The 20,482-nt window shown below is 43.7% G+C and overlaps 1 protein-coding gene and 1 long non-coding RNA gene across 2 annotated transcripts in view; one reads left to right on the forward strand and one right to left on the reverse strand.

Annotated features, from left to right (window-relative positions):
• NUP160 (nucleoporin 160) overlaps positions 1 to 14,502 on the reverse strand; it is a 52,813-nt gene extending 38,311 nt beyond the window's left edge. The window contains exons 1-7 of the mRNA XM_032357873.1: positions 14,334 to 14,502; positions 13,953 to 14,064; positions 8,302 to 8,512; positions 7,312 to 7,534; positions 5,948 to 6,026; positions 5,335 to 5,449; positions 3,885 to 4,043 (exon numbers count right to left, since the gene is read on the reverse strand). Of these exons, the coding sequence (XP_032213764.1) occupies positions 3,885 to 4,043; positions 5,335 to 5,449; positions 5,948 to 6,026; positions 7,312 to 7,534; positions 8,302 to 8,512; positions 13,953 to 14,064; positions 14,334 to 14,487 (1,053 nt within the window). The 5' untranslated portion in view covers positions 14,488 to 14,502. The remainder of the gene's footprint in view (positions 1 to 3,884; positions 4,044 to 5,334; positions 5,450 to 5,947; positions 6,027 to 7,311; positions 7,535 to 8,301; positions 8,513 to 13,952; positions 14,065 to 14,333) is intronic.
• Positions 6,012 to 15,281, forward strand: LOC116598688. The gene is made up of 2 exons (XR_004289138.1): positions 6,012 to 6,115; positions 13,545 to 15,281. It is a non-coding gene; the product is annotated as an uncharacterized LOC116598688 (long non-coding RNA).
• The last annotated feature ends 5,201 nt before the right edge of the window (positions 15,282 to 20,482 follow it).

The following is a 20,482-nucleotide window of genomic DNA, read 5'->3' on the forward strand; positions in this document are numbered from 1 at the left end:
GGCATCAGTGAGGCTGAAACCCCCTTCTTTACAATTTTTTTCCTAAGTAATCTCTACATTCAATGTGGGGGCTCAAACTCACCACCCCTGGGATCAAGAGTCGCATGCATCTATTCATTGAGCCAGCTAGCCACTCAGCCCCCAGTGAGGCTGAAAGTCTTTTTTCATTTTTCAAGCTTTTATTTATTTATTTGTTGGGGAGGGAGAGAGAGAGAGCGAGTGAGCATAAGCGGGGACAGTGGCAGGCAGAGGGAGAAGCAGGCTCCCCATTGAGCAAGGAACCCGACTTGGGCTTCAATCCCAGGACGCTGGGATCATGGCCTGAGCTGAAGGCAGACCCTTAACTGACTGAGCCACCCAGGCATCCCTGAAAGTCTTTCATAATATTATATTATCCTTTTTCATTGTGTTGTTATTTTTGCACTGCAAAAGCCTAGAGAGTAAAATTACCGGTGTTTTAACATGAATCAGGGCAATGGTACCAAACTGAACACTCTTTCATAATAAAAATACTCAATAAACTAGGAGTAGAAAGGAACTTCCTCAACATGATAAAGGGCATTTATGAAAAATTCACAGCTAACACCATACTCGATGGTGAAACACTGAAATCTTTTCCCCCTAGAACAGCAACAAGACAAAGATATAGGCTCTCTTCCCACTGCTATTGAATATTGTACTGGAGGATCCATCCACAGCAATTAAGAAAAAAAAAAGGCATTCAAATGATTCAAATGGAAAGGAAGTAATAAAACTGTTTGCAGATGAGGTTATCTTGTATATAAGACATTCTAAGGAATCCACTGTAATACTATTAGAACAGAAAAAAAAATAGAAAAGGTTCAAGATACAAAAATCAATATATAAAAATCAACTGTATTTCTACTTTTTTTTTTTTAATTTTATTTATTTGACAGACAGAGATCACAAATAGGCAGAAAGGCAGGCAGAGAGAGAGAGAGGAAGAGAAGCAGGCTTCCTGCTGAGCAGAGGGCCTGATACGGGGCTCAATCCCAGAATCCTGGGATCATGACCTGAGCCAAAGGCAGAGGCTTTAACCCATTGAGCCATCCAGGCGCCCCAAAAAATCAACTGTATTTCGGGCGCCTGGGTGGCTCAGTGGGTTAAGCCGCTGCCTTCGGCTCAGGTCATGATCTCAGGGTCCTGGGATCGAGTCCCACATCGGGCTCTCTGCTCAGCAGGGAGCCTGCTTCCTCCTCTCTCTCTCTCTCTGCCTACTTGTGATCTCTCTCTGTCAAATAAATAAATAAATAAATAAAATCTTAAAAAAAAAAAAAAAGAATTGCAAAACTTATACTCTGAAAAGTACAGAACATTGTAAAAAGAAATTAATGAAGATTTAAATAAATAGAAAAGCATCCCCTACTTATGGACCAAAAGACTTAATATTGCTAGGATGGCAATACTGTCCAATATTATCCAGAGAACCAACATTATCTCTTTCAGAATCTGTCAAATAAGACATATATTGGTTTTTGTTCCAGCTCCTGATCCTGAGCTAAAAAAGCCTGTATTTGGGGTGCCTGGGTGGCTCAGTTGTTAAGTGTTTGTCTTCGGCTCAGGTCATGATCCCAGGGTCCTGGGACTGAGCCCCACATCAGGCATCCTACTCAGCTTGAAGCCTGCTTCTCCCTCTCCTACTCCCTCTGCTCATGTTCCCTCTTTTGCTGTGTCTCTGTCAAATAAATAAATAAAATCTTAAAAAAAAAAAAAAAAAGCTTGTATTTTCCTAAGTGATGGAAATGATAGGAGCATCTTATACAGAGCCTGCAAATCCCTTTGAATTTCCTGGGTGATGCCTTTAAAAAAAAAAAAAAGTAGGCTCCACACGCAATATGGGGCTCCAACTCACCCAGAGATCAAGAGTCACATGTTCTACTGAATGAGCCAGCCAGGTGCTCTGGAAACACCTTTTTTCTTTTTCTTTTCTTTTTTTTTTTTTTTAAGATTTTATTTATTTATTTGACAGACAGAGATCACAAGCAGGCAGAGAGAGAGAGACAGAGGAGGAAGCAGGCTCTCCAGCCGAGCAGAGAGCCCAATGTGGGGCTCGATCCCAGGATCCTGGGATCATGACTCAAGCTGAAGGCAGAGGCTTTAGCCCACTGAGCCACGCAGGCGCCCCAAGAAACACCTTTTTTCTAATGAAGTGACTCCTGGATAGCTTCAGGATAAGGGCTGGTCACCAGGGAAACCAAGCCATGATTAAAGTCTGGAACATTCAGGTCCAAGCCCATTTTCTGGGGAGGGGAGAGAGGCTAGAGATCAAGGTAATAATGGATCAGGTCTATGTCATGATGCTTCCATAAAAATTCCTAAAGTACAGTATAGGGAAAGCTTCTAGACTTAATGGCCGTGAACACAGCCATGTGCCAGGAGGGTGGCAAGCCCCAACATGACAGGGACAGAGGCCCCTGAACTCAGGACCCTTCTGGACTCATCCTCTATACTCCTCCTTCTAGTTGTTCATCTGTATCCTTCATCACACAGTAAACTGGCAAATGTTAGTTAATACTTCCTGGAGTTCTGTGGGCTACTCCAGGAAACTGAGACCAAGGATAGGGTCATGGCATGAATCAAGAGCCCAAGTGATAAAGGGACACCTGGGTGGATCAGCTGGTTGAATGTCTGACTCTTGGTTTCAGCTCAGGTCATGATCTCAGGGTTGTGAGACTGAACCCTGCATTGGGCTCTGCACTCAGCAGGGAGTCTGTTTGGGATTCTTTGTTTCCCTTGACAGCCCCCTCCAACTTCTCTCAAATCATAAATAAATAAATCTTTTTTTTTTTCTTAAAGATTTTATTTATTTATTTGACAGAGAGAGATCGCAGGTAGGCAGAGAGAGAGAGGAGGAAGCAGGCTCCCTGCGGAGCAGAGAGCTGGATGCGGGGCTCGATCCCAGGACTCTGGGATCATGACCTGAGCCGAAGGCAGAGGCTTTAACCCACTGAGCCACCCAGGCGCCCCATAAATAAATAAATCTTTAAAAAAAGAGCCAAAGGCGGTAAAGAGAGTATCCACATTTGGCTTAGAGTCTAGGTGCATGAGCAGGGTGAGGGCTTCCACACATAGGTAGAAGGGTAGGATGTATGATGAGGGTATCCACACAGAGTAGCAGTCTATATTGGTGATTAGAGCCCAAGGAGGGGAGGAGGGTGTCCACTGAGTGGGGGTGGCAGAGAATCAGCCCAGATAAAGAAGGCATCCAGATGGAGGAGCAACCTGTAGTTGGGCATCAGAGCCCAAGAGAAATAAAAGGGGCACCCAGATGGGCACCCCCAGCACAGTAAGGAAAAACCCTACCTCACCAGAATGTTATCAGGATTAAATGGATAATATGTGTAAAGTATGTGAGACCAGAGTAAGCACAATCCAAGCATTTGCTATTAATGTACTTAAGGGGCCTGGCATCATACCAAACAGAGTATCCGACAAACGGCTGTTTACTCTATGATTACACAGTTGTATTATGCCCTAAATACCTATCTACATACAACAACTAGTGTCTGGAAGATAAGCAAAATTACTTCTAAAAATTTACTTCCCTCCAACCACTTAGTAACACCTACCTCCCTTTCATTTATTCACCATTTTTCCACCCAGACATCCAAATTGGCTCTTTCTTGTTCAGCTTTGGTTAACCTTTCCTTTTACATGTCTTTAAACTCTCTATTCCCTTTAATCCTAACTTCTTCAAGATCTTTAAATTCACATATTAGCACAAAACTCATCATCTCCATGGAAATACCACTTGAAACACCTACGCTGGTATGAAGAGCTTAAACAGACTCAATGAATCTATAGCTCCCTCCCCATATCGGTACCTACTGCATAGCTTGACGGAGGTCTCATTTGTTTCCTACCTGTCCTTGTTTGGGCGCGTGCATGTATACCCCTATGTAGAGTCCCATGGAAGGGGAGTAAGCAAGTCGTAGTTTATGTCCAGTCCCAGCAGCCAGCCGAAGGTCTTTAAACGTGGGAACATACTCCAGCATGTCAGCTGCCATCAGGCACATCTGGTCCTGCCCAAGATGAATCAACAAGTAGTGTCAAAGAAAATCCAAGCTAGAAAAACAAACTCCTTCCCTTTCAAAAGGAGGTACATCCATTACATCTACCACTCTTTCTCTTTTATCTGCTGAAGGACACAACAGGTTTTTTGTTTTGTTTCGTTTTGTTTTTTTAAAGGCTGAGATGAAAATATCTACTCAGTCTGATAAATAAAGCCATCAACTCTTTTATGAATCTTAAAAACTACTTTATTGGGCAACCCATTCAGGACCCCTCTTTCTCTAGAGAGCTATTTTTTCTTTCCTTTTTGTTCTCACCTTAATAAACTTTCACTTCACCTTTAAAAAAAAAAATAAACAAAACTATCTTATCAACCTGTATTTAAAAAATACATTTGAGGGGGCACCTGGGTGGCTCAGTGGGTTAAGGCCTCTGCCTTCAGCGCCAGTCGTGACCCAGGGTCCTGGGATCTAGCCCTGCACACAGCTCTCTGCTCAGTGGAGAGCCTGCTTCTCTCTCTCTCTCTCCCTCTCTGCCTGCCTTTCTGCCTACTTATGATCTGTCAAATAAATAAATAAAATCTTTTAAAAATAAACAAAAAACACATTTGATCCTTTTTTATTTTATTTTTTAAAGATTTATTTGACAGACAGAGATCATAAGCAGGCAGAGAGGCAGGCAGGGAGAGAGAGGGAAGCAGGCTCCCCAGCATGCAGAGAGCCTGACGTGGGGCTCGATCCCAGGACCCTGGGATCATGACCTGAGCTGAAGGCAGAGGCTTTAACCCACTGAGCCACCCAGGCACCCCATCCATGATCCTTTTTTTAAAAACATTTTTTCCTCTTAAGTGAAGAGCATTCTCTGTACTATTTTAATTCTGTAGGATTCATAATTTATTATTATTATTTGAAAAAGATTTTATTTATTTATTTGACAGAGATAACAAGTAGATAGAGAGGCAGGCAGAGAGAGAGGGGGAAGCAGGCTCCCCGCAGAGCAGACAGCCCGATGTGGGGCTCGATCCCAGGACTCTGGGATCATGACCTGAGCCGAAGGCAGAGGCTTTAACTCGCTGAGCCACCCAGGCGCCCCTAGAATTCATAATTTAAGAGAGAGAGAGAGAGAGATACACATAGAAATGTGTGAAAAATAAATCTAAATGGAGCTGAGTCTAGAAATGGCCTGTGATTTCCAAACTAAGTGATCTTAATGATCTTTGAGAGAAACAGCAAGATTGATTTCAATTTTCTTACAATTCACAGTCCTATTTTAATTTATAGTAACGATAAATGTAGCACTTACCTTGTAAGACCACATTCGTAGTTTATGATCCTGGCACAGAGCAAAGATGAAGGCATCGTGCTCAACGCAATGGACAGCAAGCGCGAAGGGACGATCGGAAAGCCCCTGGTCACCTCTAAAAACACAAGGCCCAATTTTTGGGTTTCAGTGTTATAAATACTGGATTAGAATTTGTAATTAAAAAGATAAAACAAAGTTATAAATGTAACCTCTTAAAAGAAGGAGCCAAGAATTTATATATTGGTATAAGGTAATTATATTTTCCAGTGATTTACAATCAATCACTATGATACAATTTAAGGCTCTACATAAGACAGGAATAGAGTTCTAATCATCAAAAATTTTCCACTTCTAGTATTCTATAAAATCAGATTTGGTAAGTCAGGGAAGAGCACTAAATGGAATATTGTGAGAATATTTACAGAAAATCACGTTCTGCAATCAAGGTGTCCAAGACATGGCTCTCCTCTGATAGAATGTGATGTTTTACAGACTCTTCTTTTCAGTATTATGCTTATCTGCCTTAGAGTAAGACTGGAATTACTAACAGGTGCTGACCAGGGCAAGAATTACATCCTTGGGCCCTCTGATTTACCCACCAGACACCACCTACCTGATGGCTGTTGGCATCCAGCCTATAAGCAGTCGTTGCATTACTGAACTCTGTTTCAGCTCCACAACTGACACCGTCCCTGTGAGATTGAGAACAGACCAATGAGATCCAAGGCACCTCTGGATCAGACTCAGAGAAACCCAACAACAAGGATGCAGCCATGAATAGGTACGTTTAAAACCTCATAACAGGTAACAGGTTTCTGTATTTTTATACGAAGAAGTTTTAGGATGCAGCCTATCCACATACATTCCTAGGGAAAACTTCTGCCATTTACCAATAGTAACCCTATTGGTGCTCAGAACAATCATTCTTTCCAAAACAGTCACTGGTTTCCTTTCGCATGGGAGGCACAGTTCCAGATGCTGAAGATGTAGCAGTAAACAAAATATAAAAAAAAATACCTGTCCTCATGGAATTTATATTCCATAGGGAGGAGGGCAGAAGCCGAAACATTAAACTATCTTAAGCAGAATGGTAATAGGTGAAAACAGAAAGGGTACAGTGAATGCTGTGTTGGGGGTGGTGCATGTGTACATGCAGTTTTGAAAAGGGTGATCAGGGAAGGCCTCACACTGATGGATCATTGAGTAAAGACCCAGAGGAGTTGAGGGAATGAGCCAAGTTAGTTGCTGGAGAAAGACTATCTCAGGCAAAAGCCCTGACGTGGGAGTGTGCCCAGTATGTTCAAGGAACTTCAAGAAGGCAGGAGACTGGTGCATAGAAGTGAAGGGGGTTGGGTGGGGAAGAAGCTGAGGTTAGAGAAGCAGCAGGGGTCACTGTAAGATAATGTAAGGACTATGGGTTTATTCAGAAACATCTGAAGAACAAACCCTCACCGGAGGGCTTTGAGCCATGGAGTGACATGGTTCTACTAAGGTTTTAAATGTACCAGTCTGTCCCAGAAGTTTCTGTAGAGAGGTTAAGGAGAGGTCTGAGAGGTACTTAGGAAGCTAATGCAATAATCCAGGCAAGAGACAATGGTGACTTGGAGGAGGTTATTAGCAGCTGAACTTCCTTGCATCAATTAATTTATTTTAATTATAGAACCTTAACGTGAAGGTAGATAAGCAGTCAACACCTCTCTACTATAGACCTTAGAATAGGCTATCTTGTAGTCATCTGTCTTCCCACACTCCAAAAAGGTTTACAATTCCTCATCCAGTGTATAAAATCTTACTTTCTCAGGAAAAAGAAAAAACCAGTAAAAGCATTAGAGACTCCTTAGGCAAGCAACACTGAACGATCATTTCAGGGGGAGTAGAGAAACAGTTCTTGCCATGGATGATGGGTATAGACTTCTAAGGTTTTAGTGCCAACATTCCTTGTTTAAAGTTAAATCCAAGTTTGGTTCCCATTCTTACCGGGTATGTCATAAGGAGGTAGTTTAAGAACAAAGATTCCCCCAGAAGCAGATGGTAGAGCAAACAGAGCCTCCCCATCATTGCTAAGCCAGGCTGCTGAGGTGGTAGAATTAGGGGAGAGTCCAGGTACAGCTGGAATTAATTGAGAGTTGCAAGGATCCCTGAAATCAACTTTTCCAATGTCAGTAAATATGGACTGCATCTGACTTTCAATTACCAACTCCTGTGGAGTAATGAAAAAGAAAAATCTGTTAAATCAAAATAAGCTGAATTTTGCTCAGTTCCTTTCAATTGTTATAAAACCTTTTTTTTTTTTTTTTTAAAGATTTTATGTATTTGAGAGAGCGCACGCACGCGTGAGAGAGAGAGCTCCTAAGCTCAAGCAGGAGCAGGGGGAGGGGCAAAGGGAAACAGAGAAGCAGACTCAGACTCCCCAGTGAGGGAGAAGCCTGAGGCAGGGCTTAATCCCAGGATCCCGAGATCATGACCTGAGCCAAAGTCAGATGCTTAATCGACTGAGCCACCCAGGTGCCCCTACAAAAGTCTTTAAAGAAAAGACTGATCCTAAAAGGAAAGCGATTTTTTTAGATAAAAATTATTTCTTCAACTTAAAAATATGTCTGATCATTTTATTTTATTTTATTTTTTAAGATTTTTATTTACTTATTTGAAAGAGAGAGATCACAAGTAGGCAGAGAGGCAGGCAGAAAGAGAGAGGAGGAAGCAGACTCCCTGCTGAGCAGAGAGCCTGATGCGGGACTCGATCCCAGGACCCTGAGATCATGACCTGAGCCGAAGGCAGCGGCTTAACCCACTGAGCCACCCAGGCGCCCCTGTCTGATCATTTTAAATAGTAACTATCAAAGTACGCTTGGTGAGAGGTAACAAATCCAATTTTCCTTCAATTTCTAAAGGACACTGCTCCCACATTAAATTTCTGATAGCCAGCGTAGTCTGAGAAGTAAGGGATATTACCCTTAACCAACTTACACTCCTATACATCCGGGAAGGGTGTGGTAAAAGTAATCTGTGCACTGTTTGATTGGTTAATATCAAGATTATCACATGATTCTGAGTCTCGGAGACATGAACCCCTCCAGGTAAGACAATGCAATTTTGGAATTTGAGGCGAACTGTATTATTCAACAGATTTATGTCCAGTGACTCTTCCACCAGCTCCAATGTATCTCCAGAGATCTTCCTATTAAAAAAAGAGACATTTGTTTACAAAGTTTATGCTTTTCTTTCTAATTGACTCTTGCTTTGAAAAATATGGGAATAGTTTCCAAGTGAATTTTCCCAATTTGAAGGTTTGGGGTAAACAAATTCAGATCAATTTTACAATCCAAACCATCACTATATGTTCATTTACAAAACACAGCACAATATAAAATTCAAATCTTATTACATGATTCTCTGTTCAATGGAGACATTTCCAAACTTGATGACCCGTTTATTTAGAACAATCATATTCAACACCATTAAGCTCCACTATAAAGACAATTCAAACCACATCCCCCATTACTTGCGGTGGAATGTGGCCTCCACTATTAGTACCACAGCATCATACTATAGTGACCTTAATAAATGTGACTATTTCCCCTTCTGTGACTAGCTCCTGCTAAGCAGGATGCAGAGCAGACTTCTTCAGGCGCATCTCTGCCATATGGTAGCCTTGGATCATAGAAAACACCATGCTGGGAAAGTCCTAACTTCTTATCACCTGTTTATCATACCGCCTGCATCTGCCCCCAAAGAGCAAGTCTCCTTCCAGTAATTCAAGGGCAATCTCTAACTTTCCCAAGTATATCCCTCCTGCGTCCATCTCTCCTTCTTCCAAAGCCTTCTCTCCACATTCAGATATGCTCTTCCCTGGCCTCTCTCTTTCTGTCACCCTGTTCCTGCCTTGATCTGGCCATTCCAATTTCTCCTTTCCCCTCCATGGCCACATCTTGTTTATTTCCTCACCTTCCTCATACTCTTCAACCTGCCCTCTTCTCACCAAGGTCACCACACCAATTCCAATCAATGGATTCCTCAGTTCTGCTCTTATACTTGACCTCTCTGCAGCATTCCACACACGACCATGTTGTCCTGAAAAGTCTCTTTCTTGACTTATATGATACCACCCTCTTCTGGTTTTATTCCCCCATCTCTAGGTACTCCTTCTCTTCTTTGACCAGGTGCCTACTTTTTATTTCTCAAACCCTGATCCTGGGTCATCTTACCTGCTCACTGTACACATTCTCTTGAAGCACATCTTATCCACTCCCAAAGTTGTATGCGCCATGTGAATTCTTTTTTATTTTTCTAAAGATTTATTTATTTGACAGAGAGAGAGAGATCACAAGTAGGCAGAGAGGCAGGCAGAGAGAGAGGGGGAAGCAGGCTCCCTGCTGAGCAGAGAGCCTGATGCAGGGCCTCGATCCCAGGATCCTGAGACCATGACCTGAGCTGAAGGCAGAAGCTTAACCCACTGAGCCACCCAGGCGCCCCGCCATGTGAATTCTGATGATTTCCTAGGGTTTCCTTCTGGTAACTCATGGTATGTCAGCACAAGTTTCTGGATCTTCAACCTCATCTCTGAACAACTGCTTCACCTTCCTGCCTTATGGTTAAAGCTGGGTTCTGGATCTTGCCTGAGCCCCCGGAGCCCTCTCTAATGGTAAGCTTTCTCTACCACACTCCCTTTAGGGGGCCCTCAAGGTCAGGCACATTTGTCTTGCTTGCTCCCCACTGCCATTCTGGTCATTGTTCCTCCCTCTCTGCCTAAACTACTCAGCTTTCAAGTGTGTGCAACTAGAAACCACCTGTGACCCTTGCCCACTGCAGTTCCCTATAGACCTCTTTCATTCCTTGAAGCCTAGCTCCTGCTCACTCTCTTCCATACTTCCACTGCCATATCTTTACTTTTTCAAATATCCCACTTTCTTCAATTCCCCTCCTTTAGTGATTGCCCTCGACTGCATATAAATATACTGGTATATTTCTCCCACACCCTGGAACTGTCTTCCTGCTACCATTTGATTCCTCTGCTTCTCTCATAGTAATGCTCCTTAAGAGACCTGTTCTGTTCTCACAATTCCTGTCCTCTTCTTCTCTCCAGAGCTCAGCCACTTCGGGTGTTTGTACCACAATAGGAGCAGTTTCCCGCAAGGTCTCCAATGATCTCCACTGTTCAAAGGTCTATTTTCACTTCTCTGACTTACATGCAGTATTTAACAGTTTTTCATTCTTCTTCTCCTTGAAATATTTCCGTTAGCTTCTGGGATAGCACTCTCCTTTTCCTTCAACTCTTTACTTCCCTAGCTATTCCTTCCCAGTCTACTTATCTTCCTAGATATTGGAGTGCCCGGTGGTTAGTCCTCAGACCGCTTTTCTCTCATCCACACAAGTTTTCAACAGAGGGTTCTTCTAGCCTACTCCTTTAGGACATTTAACAGTTACGTGGAGATATTTTTGCTTGTCACAACTGGGAGGGGGATGCTATTGGTCTGAAGTAGGTAGAGACCAGGGATGATGCTCAATATCCTACAATGTATAGGACAGCCCCCCACAACGAAGACTTTTCTGGCCCCAAATGCCAAGAGAGCAGATGATCTCATTCAGTGTAACAGCTTTAAATGCCATCTAATGCCAGCAATTCCCAAATCTGTAGCTTCAGCCCAAACTTTCCAGTGAAAATGGAAATGGCTACTGCTTTAACACTTCCATTTGGATATCTAATAGGGAATTCAAATGAAAACTGTCCAAAACAGAATGCCTAGACTAGCAAACCTGAAAAACACCTGGTCACCTGCACTTTTTTCCAACTCAATTATTGGCATCTCCGTAACTTCCAGCTGCTCAAGCCAAAAATCTTGAGGTCACCCTTGACTCTTCTCTTTCTGTATACTCTAATCTGATTTGGTGGTATTCTATCGAACTCATATTTTTTCTTTCTAAAGATTTTATTTATTTGTTCAAGAGAGAGAGCATGCATGTGTACGAAAGCCAGGTGAGGGGCAGAGGGAGCAGGCAGCCCAACGTGGAGCTCTATTCCAGGACCCCAAAGAGGGGCTTGATCTTGGGGCCCCGGAATCATGATCTGAGCCAAAGGCAGATGCTTAACCAACTGAGCCACCCAGGCGCCCCCTAACAAAGTCATCTTTAAAATATATCCACAATCAGAATATTTCTCACTGCCTCTACTAATACCACCCTGGTCTAAGCTGCCATCATCTCTTGTCTGGAATGTGGCACCAACCTCCTAATTGGTCTCCCTGCTCCCCAACTTTCCCGGCCATATGCTGTTCTCACCACAGCAGCCATAGCAATCCGCTAAAAACACAACTTAGATCATGTCATTCTTCCACTTAAAACTTCAATGGCTTCTTGCCATCTAACGCTGATTTGACCCTTGGCTACTTTATTATAATCTATCCTTTGATCACTCAGGGGCAGACTCCCACTGGCCCCTTGCCATTCTTTAACATAACAAACAAGCTCCTGTCTCAAGGTACTTAGCATTTTGGTTCCTTTTTCTTGGAAGGTTCTACCTGAAAATCTTATTCCCCAGATTACTTCCTCTGCTCAAATGCCAACTTATCACTGGGTCTTTCCCAAATAAAAGATCAACTCCTGCAGGCATCCCCCTTCCCTTCAATCCCTGTTCTCTATTCCACTTATCACTGGACAAACTTATTATTTTGGGGGATTCCTCTTGTTTACTATCTGCCTCCTCGAGGGCAGGGAATTTGTTCCCTACTGTATTCTCAGTCCCTAAACACTGACTAGAACATATCAGGCACTAAAAAGTATTTTTTTTTTCTTTCTTTTTTTTTTTTTTTAAAGATTTTATTTATTTATTTGAGAGACACAGAGAGAGAGAGAGCATGAGAGAAGAGAAAGTCAGAGGGAGAAGAAGACTCCCTGTGGAGCCAAGAGCCCGATATGGGATTCAATCCTGGGACTCCGGGGTCATAACCTGAGCCAAAGGCAGCTGTTTAATCAACTGAGCCAACCAGGTACCCTAAAAAGTATTTCTTAAATGAGATTTGTATGTCTAACGTAAGTCTCTCTGTCTCTCTTCAGAGCCTTGGACTTATAAATTTCAATTCCTACATGACATTTCTGAAGGGCTGCTGCAATGGGTACTTCAAATTTAATATATCTGAAAGAATTATTCACATCTCTCCAAAATCCATCTTCTGTATGTTAGTGAAATGCAACCCCGCCACTCACTATCTTGTTAGTGATACCAGAAATCAGGGAACTGTCTTTGTTCCCTCCATTTCCCTTCCCATCTTTCACCCCACGTTCAGTCCATCACCACGCCCTAGGAAAGCTACCTACTAATTGCACCTTAAATCCATCTATTTCTCCTTTCCTAACTACTCCCACAATTGAACCACCAGCATCTCTTACTCGGCAAGAGCAAGAGCAAGATCTTTTTTTGTATAATATCTATCTAATCCAAATTCATTTTCCATGAAGTAAACAGATTTTTTCTTTATGAAATTTGGTTTATGCTAGTAAAGAGTTAGCAACACTTTTTTTTTTTTTTAAAGATTTTATTTATTTATTTGACAGGCAGAGATCACTAGTAGGCAGAGAGAGAGAAGGAAGCAGGTTCCCCGCTGAGCAGAGAGCCCTGATGTGGGGCTCCATCCCAGGACCCTGAGATTATGACCTGAGCCGAAGGCAGAGGCTTTAACCCACTCAGCCCCCTAGGAGCCCCAAGAGTTAGTAACTCTTTAAGACTCTTCAATGATTATTCAGTGTACTTGGGGAAAAAAAAAATCCAAAGTCCTTAGGAAGGATCTGAGCATCTGATGGTAAGCACCTGCTTACCAACCCTGCCATCCCCCAGGCTCAGCATCTCTCACATCACTTTCCATTTCACCCACTGCATTTAAGCCACACAGACTTCCAGTCAGTTCCTCAAATCTGTCCAGGTCTTTCTATCTCACAGATTTTGCATATGGTGATCCTATATGCCGACCGTTCTCTCTCCAACCACCTGCCTCGGCAACTTTTCATCCTACAGATCTCAGATTAAATGTGAAATCGGTGAAGACCTTCCCTGTCCCACCAATAATACTGGTCCTCTCATAAACCTCTCACAGTCCCTATACTTTTCCTCTGAGCCAAGTATGAAAACTTGATGTTTATACACCTATGTTGTGGTCCCTTTCGTGATTTTTTCCTTCATAAAATTGTCCCATTAAAGATGGCTCCATATCTATTTTCAGACAGCTACAACATCTTCCATGATGGAAACAGTGGTTGTTTTTGTCCACCACTTCATCTCTAGTAAACTCAGCAGAGTGCCTGACATGAAGAAGCTCAAATGTATTCCAAGAATGGAAGAAGCTGTAAAACACAATGAGAACACATTGAGTTCAAGTTTAAAACTCGTCTTCGGGGCTTTATCCCATAAGCTTCATTTCCTCTGCTTTTAGTGCTACCTGGAAGGGCACCTCTCCTAGAACTTTGTGTCTCCTTGATTTTCTCCTGATTCAGAAATCAAGAGAAAACAGTGTTTCTTTTTTCCTGACTGTCCATTACTGCCCAAGAGAAGGACAATCTGGCCAAGAGCCGCGAAAATTCAAGCCGAACAATCCGACCTTTCAGGGGGATCCAGCGAACACAGCACTTACCAATGAATGAACCTGTTTCTGGTGACGGAGAACAACTTGCCACTTTCCATATAGTAGAAGCCTCCCGCGCTCTCACCGTATTTCACCGCTCCAGCCAAGGCATTTGCAGTCCCTGCAAAAGGAGAGTGGTCAGCCTGCATATCTGGTTCTCTCGGAATGACCGAGACTGAGGGCGCTGAGAAAGCAGAGGGTGACGACTGACAATCCACACGAAGAGAAGGGGAAGAAGGCAGGACGAAGTAGGACACTACGGAAGCTATGATCCCAAGGCTACAGGCATGTGGACTAAAGGAGTATGAACCCGGGGTCAGAGATTTAAGGACCCATGAGAGGAGCCCGAGGGGAAGGATCGGATCGTGTCCTCCTTAGCTGCTTTCGTACCGATGCCGGAAACTGTGAATTCCCGAAAGTGTCTCGGCCTCTCGCGCTCAGCACCGCTGAGCTCCTCGAAGCTCCGTTCCAGGGCTCCCGCCGCCGCCATCTTCCCGCCGCCGCCGCAGGGCCCGACGGGACGCGAGCTAGGCCGGGCGGCCATCGTCACTTCCGGGGGCGGGCGGATGGAGTTATGAACTGGTGAGGAAGCCTGCGGGGAAGGAGGGTACGATTGACTCTTCGTTGCGAGGCTTCCAGTCGGTTGGTTGGAGAACGAGAGTGGACAGGAAGGAAGCCAGAAGACAAAGGGGCAAAAGGGAACCGACTCTGCTTGCGGGAACTTTAGCCTGGCCGGCCGGCTGGGACATCCCCTCAGGGGGCGGTACCCTTTTCCCGGCGTCCTCCGGGCAGGGGGCGGGGCCAGGTTTGTTTCCATTTTGAAAACCCGGACGCGGGCGGCGGGGTTGAGCTTCCCCGGAGGGGCGAGGTCCGGAGAGTCCGGGTGGCCGAGCGCCCTCTACCGGGTTCCGAGGTCGCGGTCACCCTTCTCTGCGTCGGGGTGGCGGTCAGTACATTGGCTGGTCTCCTTTTTGGCCTTCAGCGGCACGTGGGATGGGGAGAGGGCGAGTACTGGGGAGAGGAGATCTTTTGGGTTGGAATCTTTTAGAGAGTCTGAATTCGTGCATTCTGGTGTTCTGAAACGCAATGCGTTCAGCAAAACGTTGATGCAACACGCTGTGGTTATCTAAATGCTCAAAGGAATTTGCCTTTCATCCCGTCCCTGATCTGGATGTCTGTAAGATATTGTGCCTTTACCGGTATCTAGGGCTCAGCAGATGCTCAGTACTGGGAAAAATGCTGATTTGCATGGGAAAAGGATTTTTCCTCCATAGTCAACATTTGTTAAGCAGTTCTGTTATTCTTGTTATTACCAGTGAATGCAACCCTTCTTTATCATTGTTTTATTGATCCTATTCTGACCACTCCCCCCCCCCACGCCCACCACCTCATCTTTCCAGCTTGCTCCTAGGACTCCAGTTCTAGCCATGCGATCCCTCCAGCCCACCCAGGAACCGTTGTTCTACCACCTTTTCACGGTCCCCATTTCCTTGAGATTTCCTTCTTACTCTGCTTAAATTCCATTTAAATTACTCCTTTGCCTGGCTTGCTCTTTCTTCATTATGCTTTGGTAAAACCTAGAAATTTGATAAATCCAAGGCTGCAGCTGAGGAGGGCTGGAGAAAAATACACAATTATCAGACATACCTTCCTCTACCTCCATCATGATTCTAAACCTCCAGTGGGTCCATACTACTACCCAGCGAACACATCCCTTGTCCACTTACTGTCCTAGATGAGTATTTCACAACTTCTCTAACCTGCAGCGCCTCTCTCCTCCTCCTCACTCTCAGCTTGCTTTTTCACTTAGAAAATTGATGAAATCAAGAGAATTTTCCCCACTGCCTCCTTCCCCTATCCGCCTTCATCAGTACCTGCATACTCTGCCCTCCTCTCCTGTTATTATAAATTGGACTGTCCCTAAACTTACATCCCTAAACTTAGGGGCATAAACTTTACATTTTCGCCTGCTCAAGGACACCATTCCGGTAGTTCTCTCTCCTGCATCTTCAGTTCTGCACCACCCCCCATTACTGAGTTGTTTCCCCAAGCACACAAGCATGCTGTTATTTCTCCTTCCTGCCGCACACAAAAAACTCATTTGATTTCCACTCTCTTTGGCCACTATCTACTACTTCAGAGCCCCTCTTTATCACTTCAGAGCTCCTCTTCATCGCTACAGCAAAACCCAAGAGCTTTCTGTTTAATTTCTTTTCTTTGAGTCTCTCTTAAATCCACTTTTATCAGGCTTTCGCGCCTGTTGCTTTACTGAAACAGCTTTTTTCAAGATCTCCAATGACGTCCATCTTTATCTAACACTGAACTCTCATTCCTTTTTTTTTTTTTTTAAGTAAACGCTACACTTATCATGGAGCTCCAACTCTTGAGCCTGATATCAAGAGTTGCATGCTTTATGGGCTGAGCCAGCCAAGCAGCCCTGAACTCTCATTCCTTAACGTTCTTGACTACCTGCAGCATTTGACCATTTAATTGCTTTCTTGCCCACTTTCTTCCCATGGCTTCCAGGACACCACATGCTTTTGATTTCCTCCCATTTCACAAACTGTTCTTTTTCAGACTTCTTTGCTAGTTGCTTCTCTTTTTCTCCAAACTTCTTAAAGTTGGACTGCCCCAGGGCACAGTTCTTGGTCCTGCCCACACACATTCCCCTGAGGATTTCGCGTAGTCTTCTGCTTTAAATACTAGATCGCAGTAGTCTGATAATTCCCAGATGTATTTCTCCAGGCTAAACCTTTCTCCCTTGAATTCCCACCTTAGGTATCCAACTGCCTTTTCTTTTTTTTAAGAGTTTTTATTTTTTAAATAAGCTCTAGGCCCAAGATGGGGCTTGAACTCAAAATCCCAAGATCAAGTCACATGCTCTGCGACTGAGCCAGCAAGGGGCCCCTTGAGCCTGCTTTTTACATTCATCTGACTGCTAACATCACTGGGATTCCCCCACAGTCACCTCAGACTCAGCATATCCAAGGCATAACTCATTTTACCTCACTCTACACTATCATGTGATTCTCTATGTGGCTATCACTAGGCAGTGACCTGATTTAGAAATTGAGGAGTCATACTGGGCACAGAGCTCCTGAAACCCTTGGAATTCCCTAAGTGACGAGAAGAGAAAGGTGTCTTTTTTTAATGTTAGTGAAGTGACTTTTGGAAAGTCCCTCGGAAGCTTGATGGTGGGGCTGGTTGCCAGGAGAAGCAACCACATGATTTGAAGGTTGGAACTTTCAGCTCCACCTCCATCCTCCAATTTCTGGGGAGGCTTGAGGGGTTGAAGATTGAGTTTAGTCAGCAAAGGCCAATGATTTAATCAACTAAGCCTATGTAATGAAGCCTCCGTAAAAACCCAGAAGGATGGTTTTGGAGAACTTCTAGGTGGTGAACCAGAATGAACCCAGTTCTGTGCCCCAAACTCCATTGGGACAAAATCTCCTACATTCAAGACCTGGTCCTAAATATCTGATAAGCCAGTAATCTAGTAAGTAAATTGGTTTCCTGAGTTCTGTGAGCTGCTCTAGCAGAAAATTGAACCCGAGGAAGGGGTTATGGGAGCCTCCAATTTATAGCCAGGGGTCAGAAGCACACGTGATAACCTAGACTTGTAATTAGCATCTGAAATGGGAGCAGTGTTGTGGGACCGAACCCTTAGCCTTGTGGGATCTGACGGTATTTCCAAGTAGGTAGTGTCAGAATTAAGTTTGTGGGATACCTGGTCAGTGTCCACAGGAGTTAATTGCTTCTTGGTATGGAAAAGTCCCACCCACAGGACCTCCAAAAGGCCTACCCTTAAATACCATCACAGTAGGGATTAGGTTTCAACATATGAATTTTGGGGGGTGAGGAGGACAAAAACATTCAGTCTCTAGCACTTCTTAAAAACTTTCAGGGGCTCAAAAAAAAACTTTTGGGGGCTCCCTGTTGCCCTGACTTCCAAGGTCTTTTACCACTTCAACATAATCAACCTTCTTTAAACATTTTTATTTATTTATTTTTAAAGATTTTATTTATTTGAGAGAGAGACAGAGATAGAGCAAGGGCTGGAAGGAGAAGGGGACTCGGGCTCCCGCTGAGCAAGGAGCCCGATGCTGGGCTCAATCCCAGGACCTTCTGGGACTGGAGCTGAAGGCAGAGGCACAACAACTGAGCCACCCAGGGGCCCTACCTTCTTTAAGTTCTTGCATCTCCTTGAGAAACACTTAAGGCTGTCCCAGCTGTGGACTGCCTTCCTACAGTCCTAGTGGTATTTGGTCATACGTGGGCACATTTTGTCAAACCTGTGTGATAGGTAGGCCTGAAACCTACTTGCTCAGGATCTGAAAAGGGACTTGGGGAAAAATTTTGCCTTAGGGCAGAAGGAACTTGTAGTAATTTGATTTGGGATTTAGTTGTAGTGGAGCACATTGTGAGTTGCCTACCTCCCTGGCCTCTGCTGGACTTGGGTCTGATGCCTATGGAAAGCAGAGTCGGGGGCTAGGAGGACAAAAAGACCTTAAGTACACTACAGCATCTATGAAACACTGAGGGCCCTTGAGTACTGCACTGAGACTGCTCTTGCTGAGCGTACAAAAAAGGAGAGCACCAGTATTTGTCCTGCACAAATGACCCTAGAGCAGGTTTTCCAGTTTAAAGTCTCTGGCATATTGTGTGTGTGTTGGCGGGGAGGGTGCCTTCCAGAAGTCTAGTGACCAAAGGAGCGGGGTGAGTACCTAGCAAGGACTGGTGTCTTAGAGAGCAGGGATGGTCCCCTGGAGGAGACTGGAGCCTGGCCAGCAAAGCAATTCCTAAGAGTAACTCGGTGGATTTACCTATATTAATTGGAAACTACCTGGAAATGGGTTATTTCATTAACAGAGCACTTCATGAACATAGACACTCCCTGGGCATTCCAAGAAATGCTTTAGGGACTGTTTAGCAGGGACTGACAGTCTGCTGGCAGGAGTAGGTGGGGGAGAAGTCAGTGGAACGTATTCATGTTTTAAATGTAACTGTACTTTTACCCACAGTCTGGGGAAATGTGGGTTTTACTATATTTGGACTATTTCACTTGTATATGTCATGCTTGTGAAGTTCTGTGTGTTTTTCTGTATGAGTTTTCCATTGGTGCTATACTACATTATTACAGTTAGTGGCTTAAACAGTTACATAGGTTAGAAGCCCAACATAGGTTTTATTGGGCGAAGATCGAGGGATCAGTAGAGCTGTATTCTTTCTGGAGACTGTAAAGGAGAGTCCTTTTCCTTATCTTTTCCATCTTCCTGAGGCCAACACATTCCTTGACTTGTGTCCCCTTCTTTCATCTTCAAAGCCAGTAATGTCACATCTCTCTCTGACCTCAGGGAAAAGTTCTCTGCTGTGATTAGGTTGGGCCCACCTGGATAATCTAGAATAAACTCCCCCATCTCTAAATTCCTGAACTTAACCACATCTACAAAATTACTTTTGCCTGTGTGTGAGGTAACTTAGTCACAGGTTCCAAGATTAGTATATAGACATCTTTCCTGCATGTGTGGGGTGGGGGAAGGGGCATTTTTCTACCCACTGTATTTATGATTTACTAAATATATCATATTCTAATTTCATTTTTATAACGTCCTTGAATGGTAGTATTATTCTTGTAAGTGAGATAACTTTTCTGAAGCACTGGTTAAAAATATAGTTCCTATCAGTTGTTACCATCTTAACCCAGAGTTCAGTGTTAGCATTACTCACTGATAAGGACAACCAGATTTGAAGTGTCTCCTGGGTGATACAAAGTGGAGGATATGGCATAATCTGTAAAAGATTTTTAAACAAACATGCCATAAAATTCGCCCTTCTAAAGTCTGCAGTTCAATTATTTTTGTACATTTATATAGCTACATAACCATCACGATAATTTAATTTTGAGGTATTCATATCATCCCCAAAAGAAATCTAATACCCATTAACATCACTGCCCGTTTCCCTCCTCCTCAGCCTCTGGAAACTACTAATCAATTTTATAGTCTTTAAAAAAATATATTTAATTAAATTATTTATTTGAGAGAGAGAGAGGGAGAAGGGGCAAAGGGAGAGAATCTCAAGTAGACTCCTTGCTGAATGCAAAGTCCAACATGGGGCTCGATCTCACTACTCTGAGATCATGACCTGAGCCTAAATCAAGGGTTGGATGCTCAATGGACAGAGCCACCCAGGTTCCCCCCTCCCCTTTTTGTTTCTTTATTTTTCAAGCCCAAACACAGGGCTTGAACTCATGACCTGAGATCAGGACCTGAGCTGAAATCAAGAGTTGGACGCCTAGCCAACTGAGCCGCTCAGGTGCCCCTCAGTTTTATGTTGCTATAGAATCACCTATTCTAGACATCTCATATAAATGAAATCATACATATGTGGCCATTTTAGCGTAATGTTTTCAAGGCTCATCTATAGTATAGTATAAATCAGTATTTCATTAATTTTTATGGCCAAACAATATTCCATTGTATTGTGAATATACGTATTTTATTTATCCATTCATCAGTTGCTGAACATTTGAGTTGTTT

The sequence above is a fragment of the Mustela erminea genome, chromosome 9, assembly GCF_009829155.1.
Source record: "Mustela erminea isolate mMusErm1 chromosome 9, mMusErm1.Pri, whole genome shotgun sequence".
Classification (NCBI taxonomy): domain Eukaryota; kingdom Metazoa; phylum Chordata; class Mammalia; order Carnivora; family Mustelidae; genus Mustela; species Mustela erminea.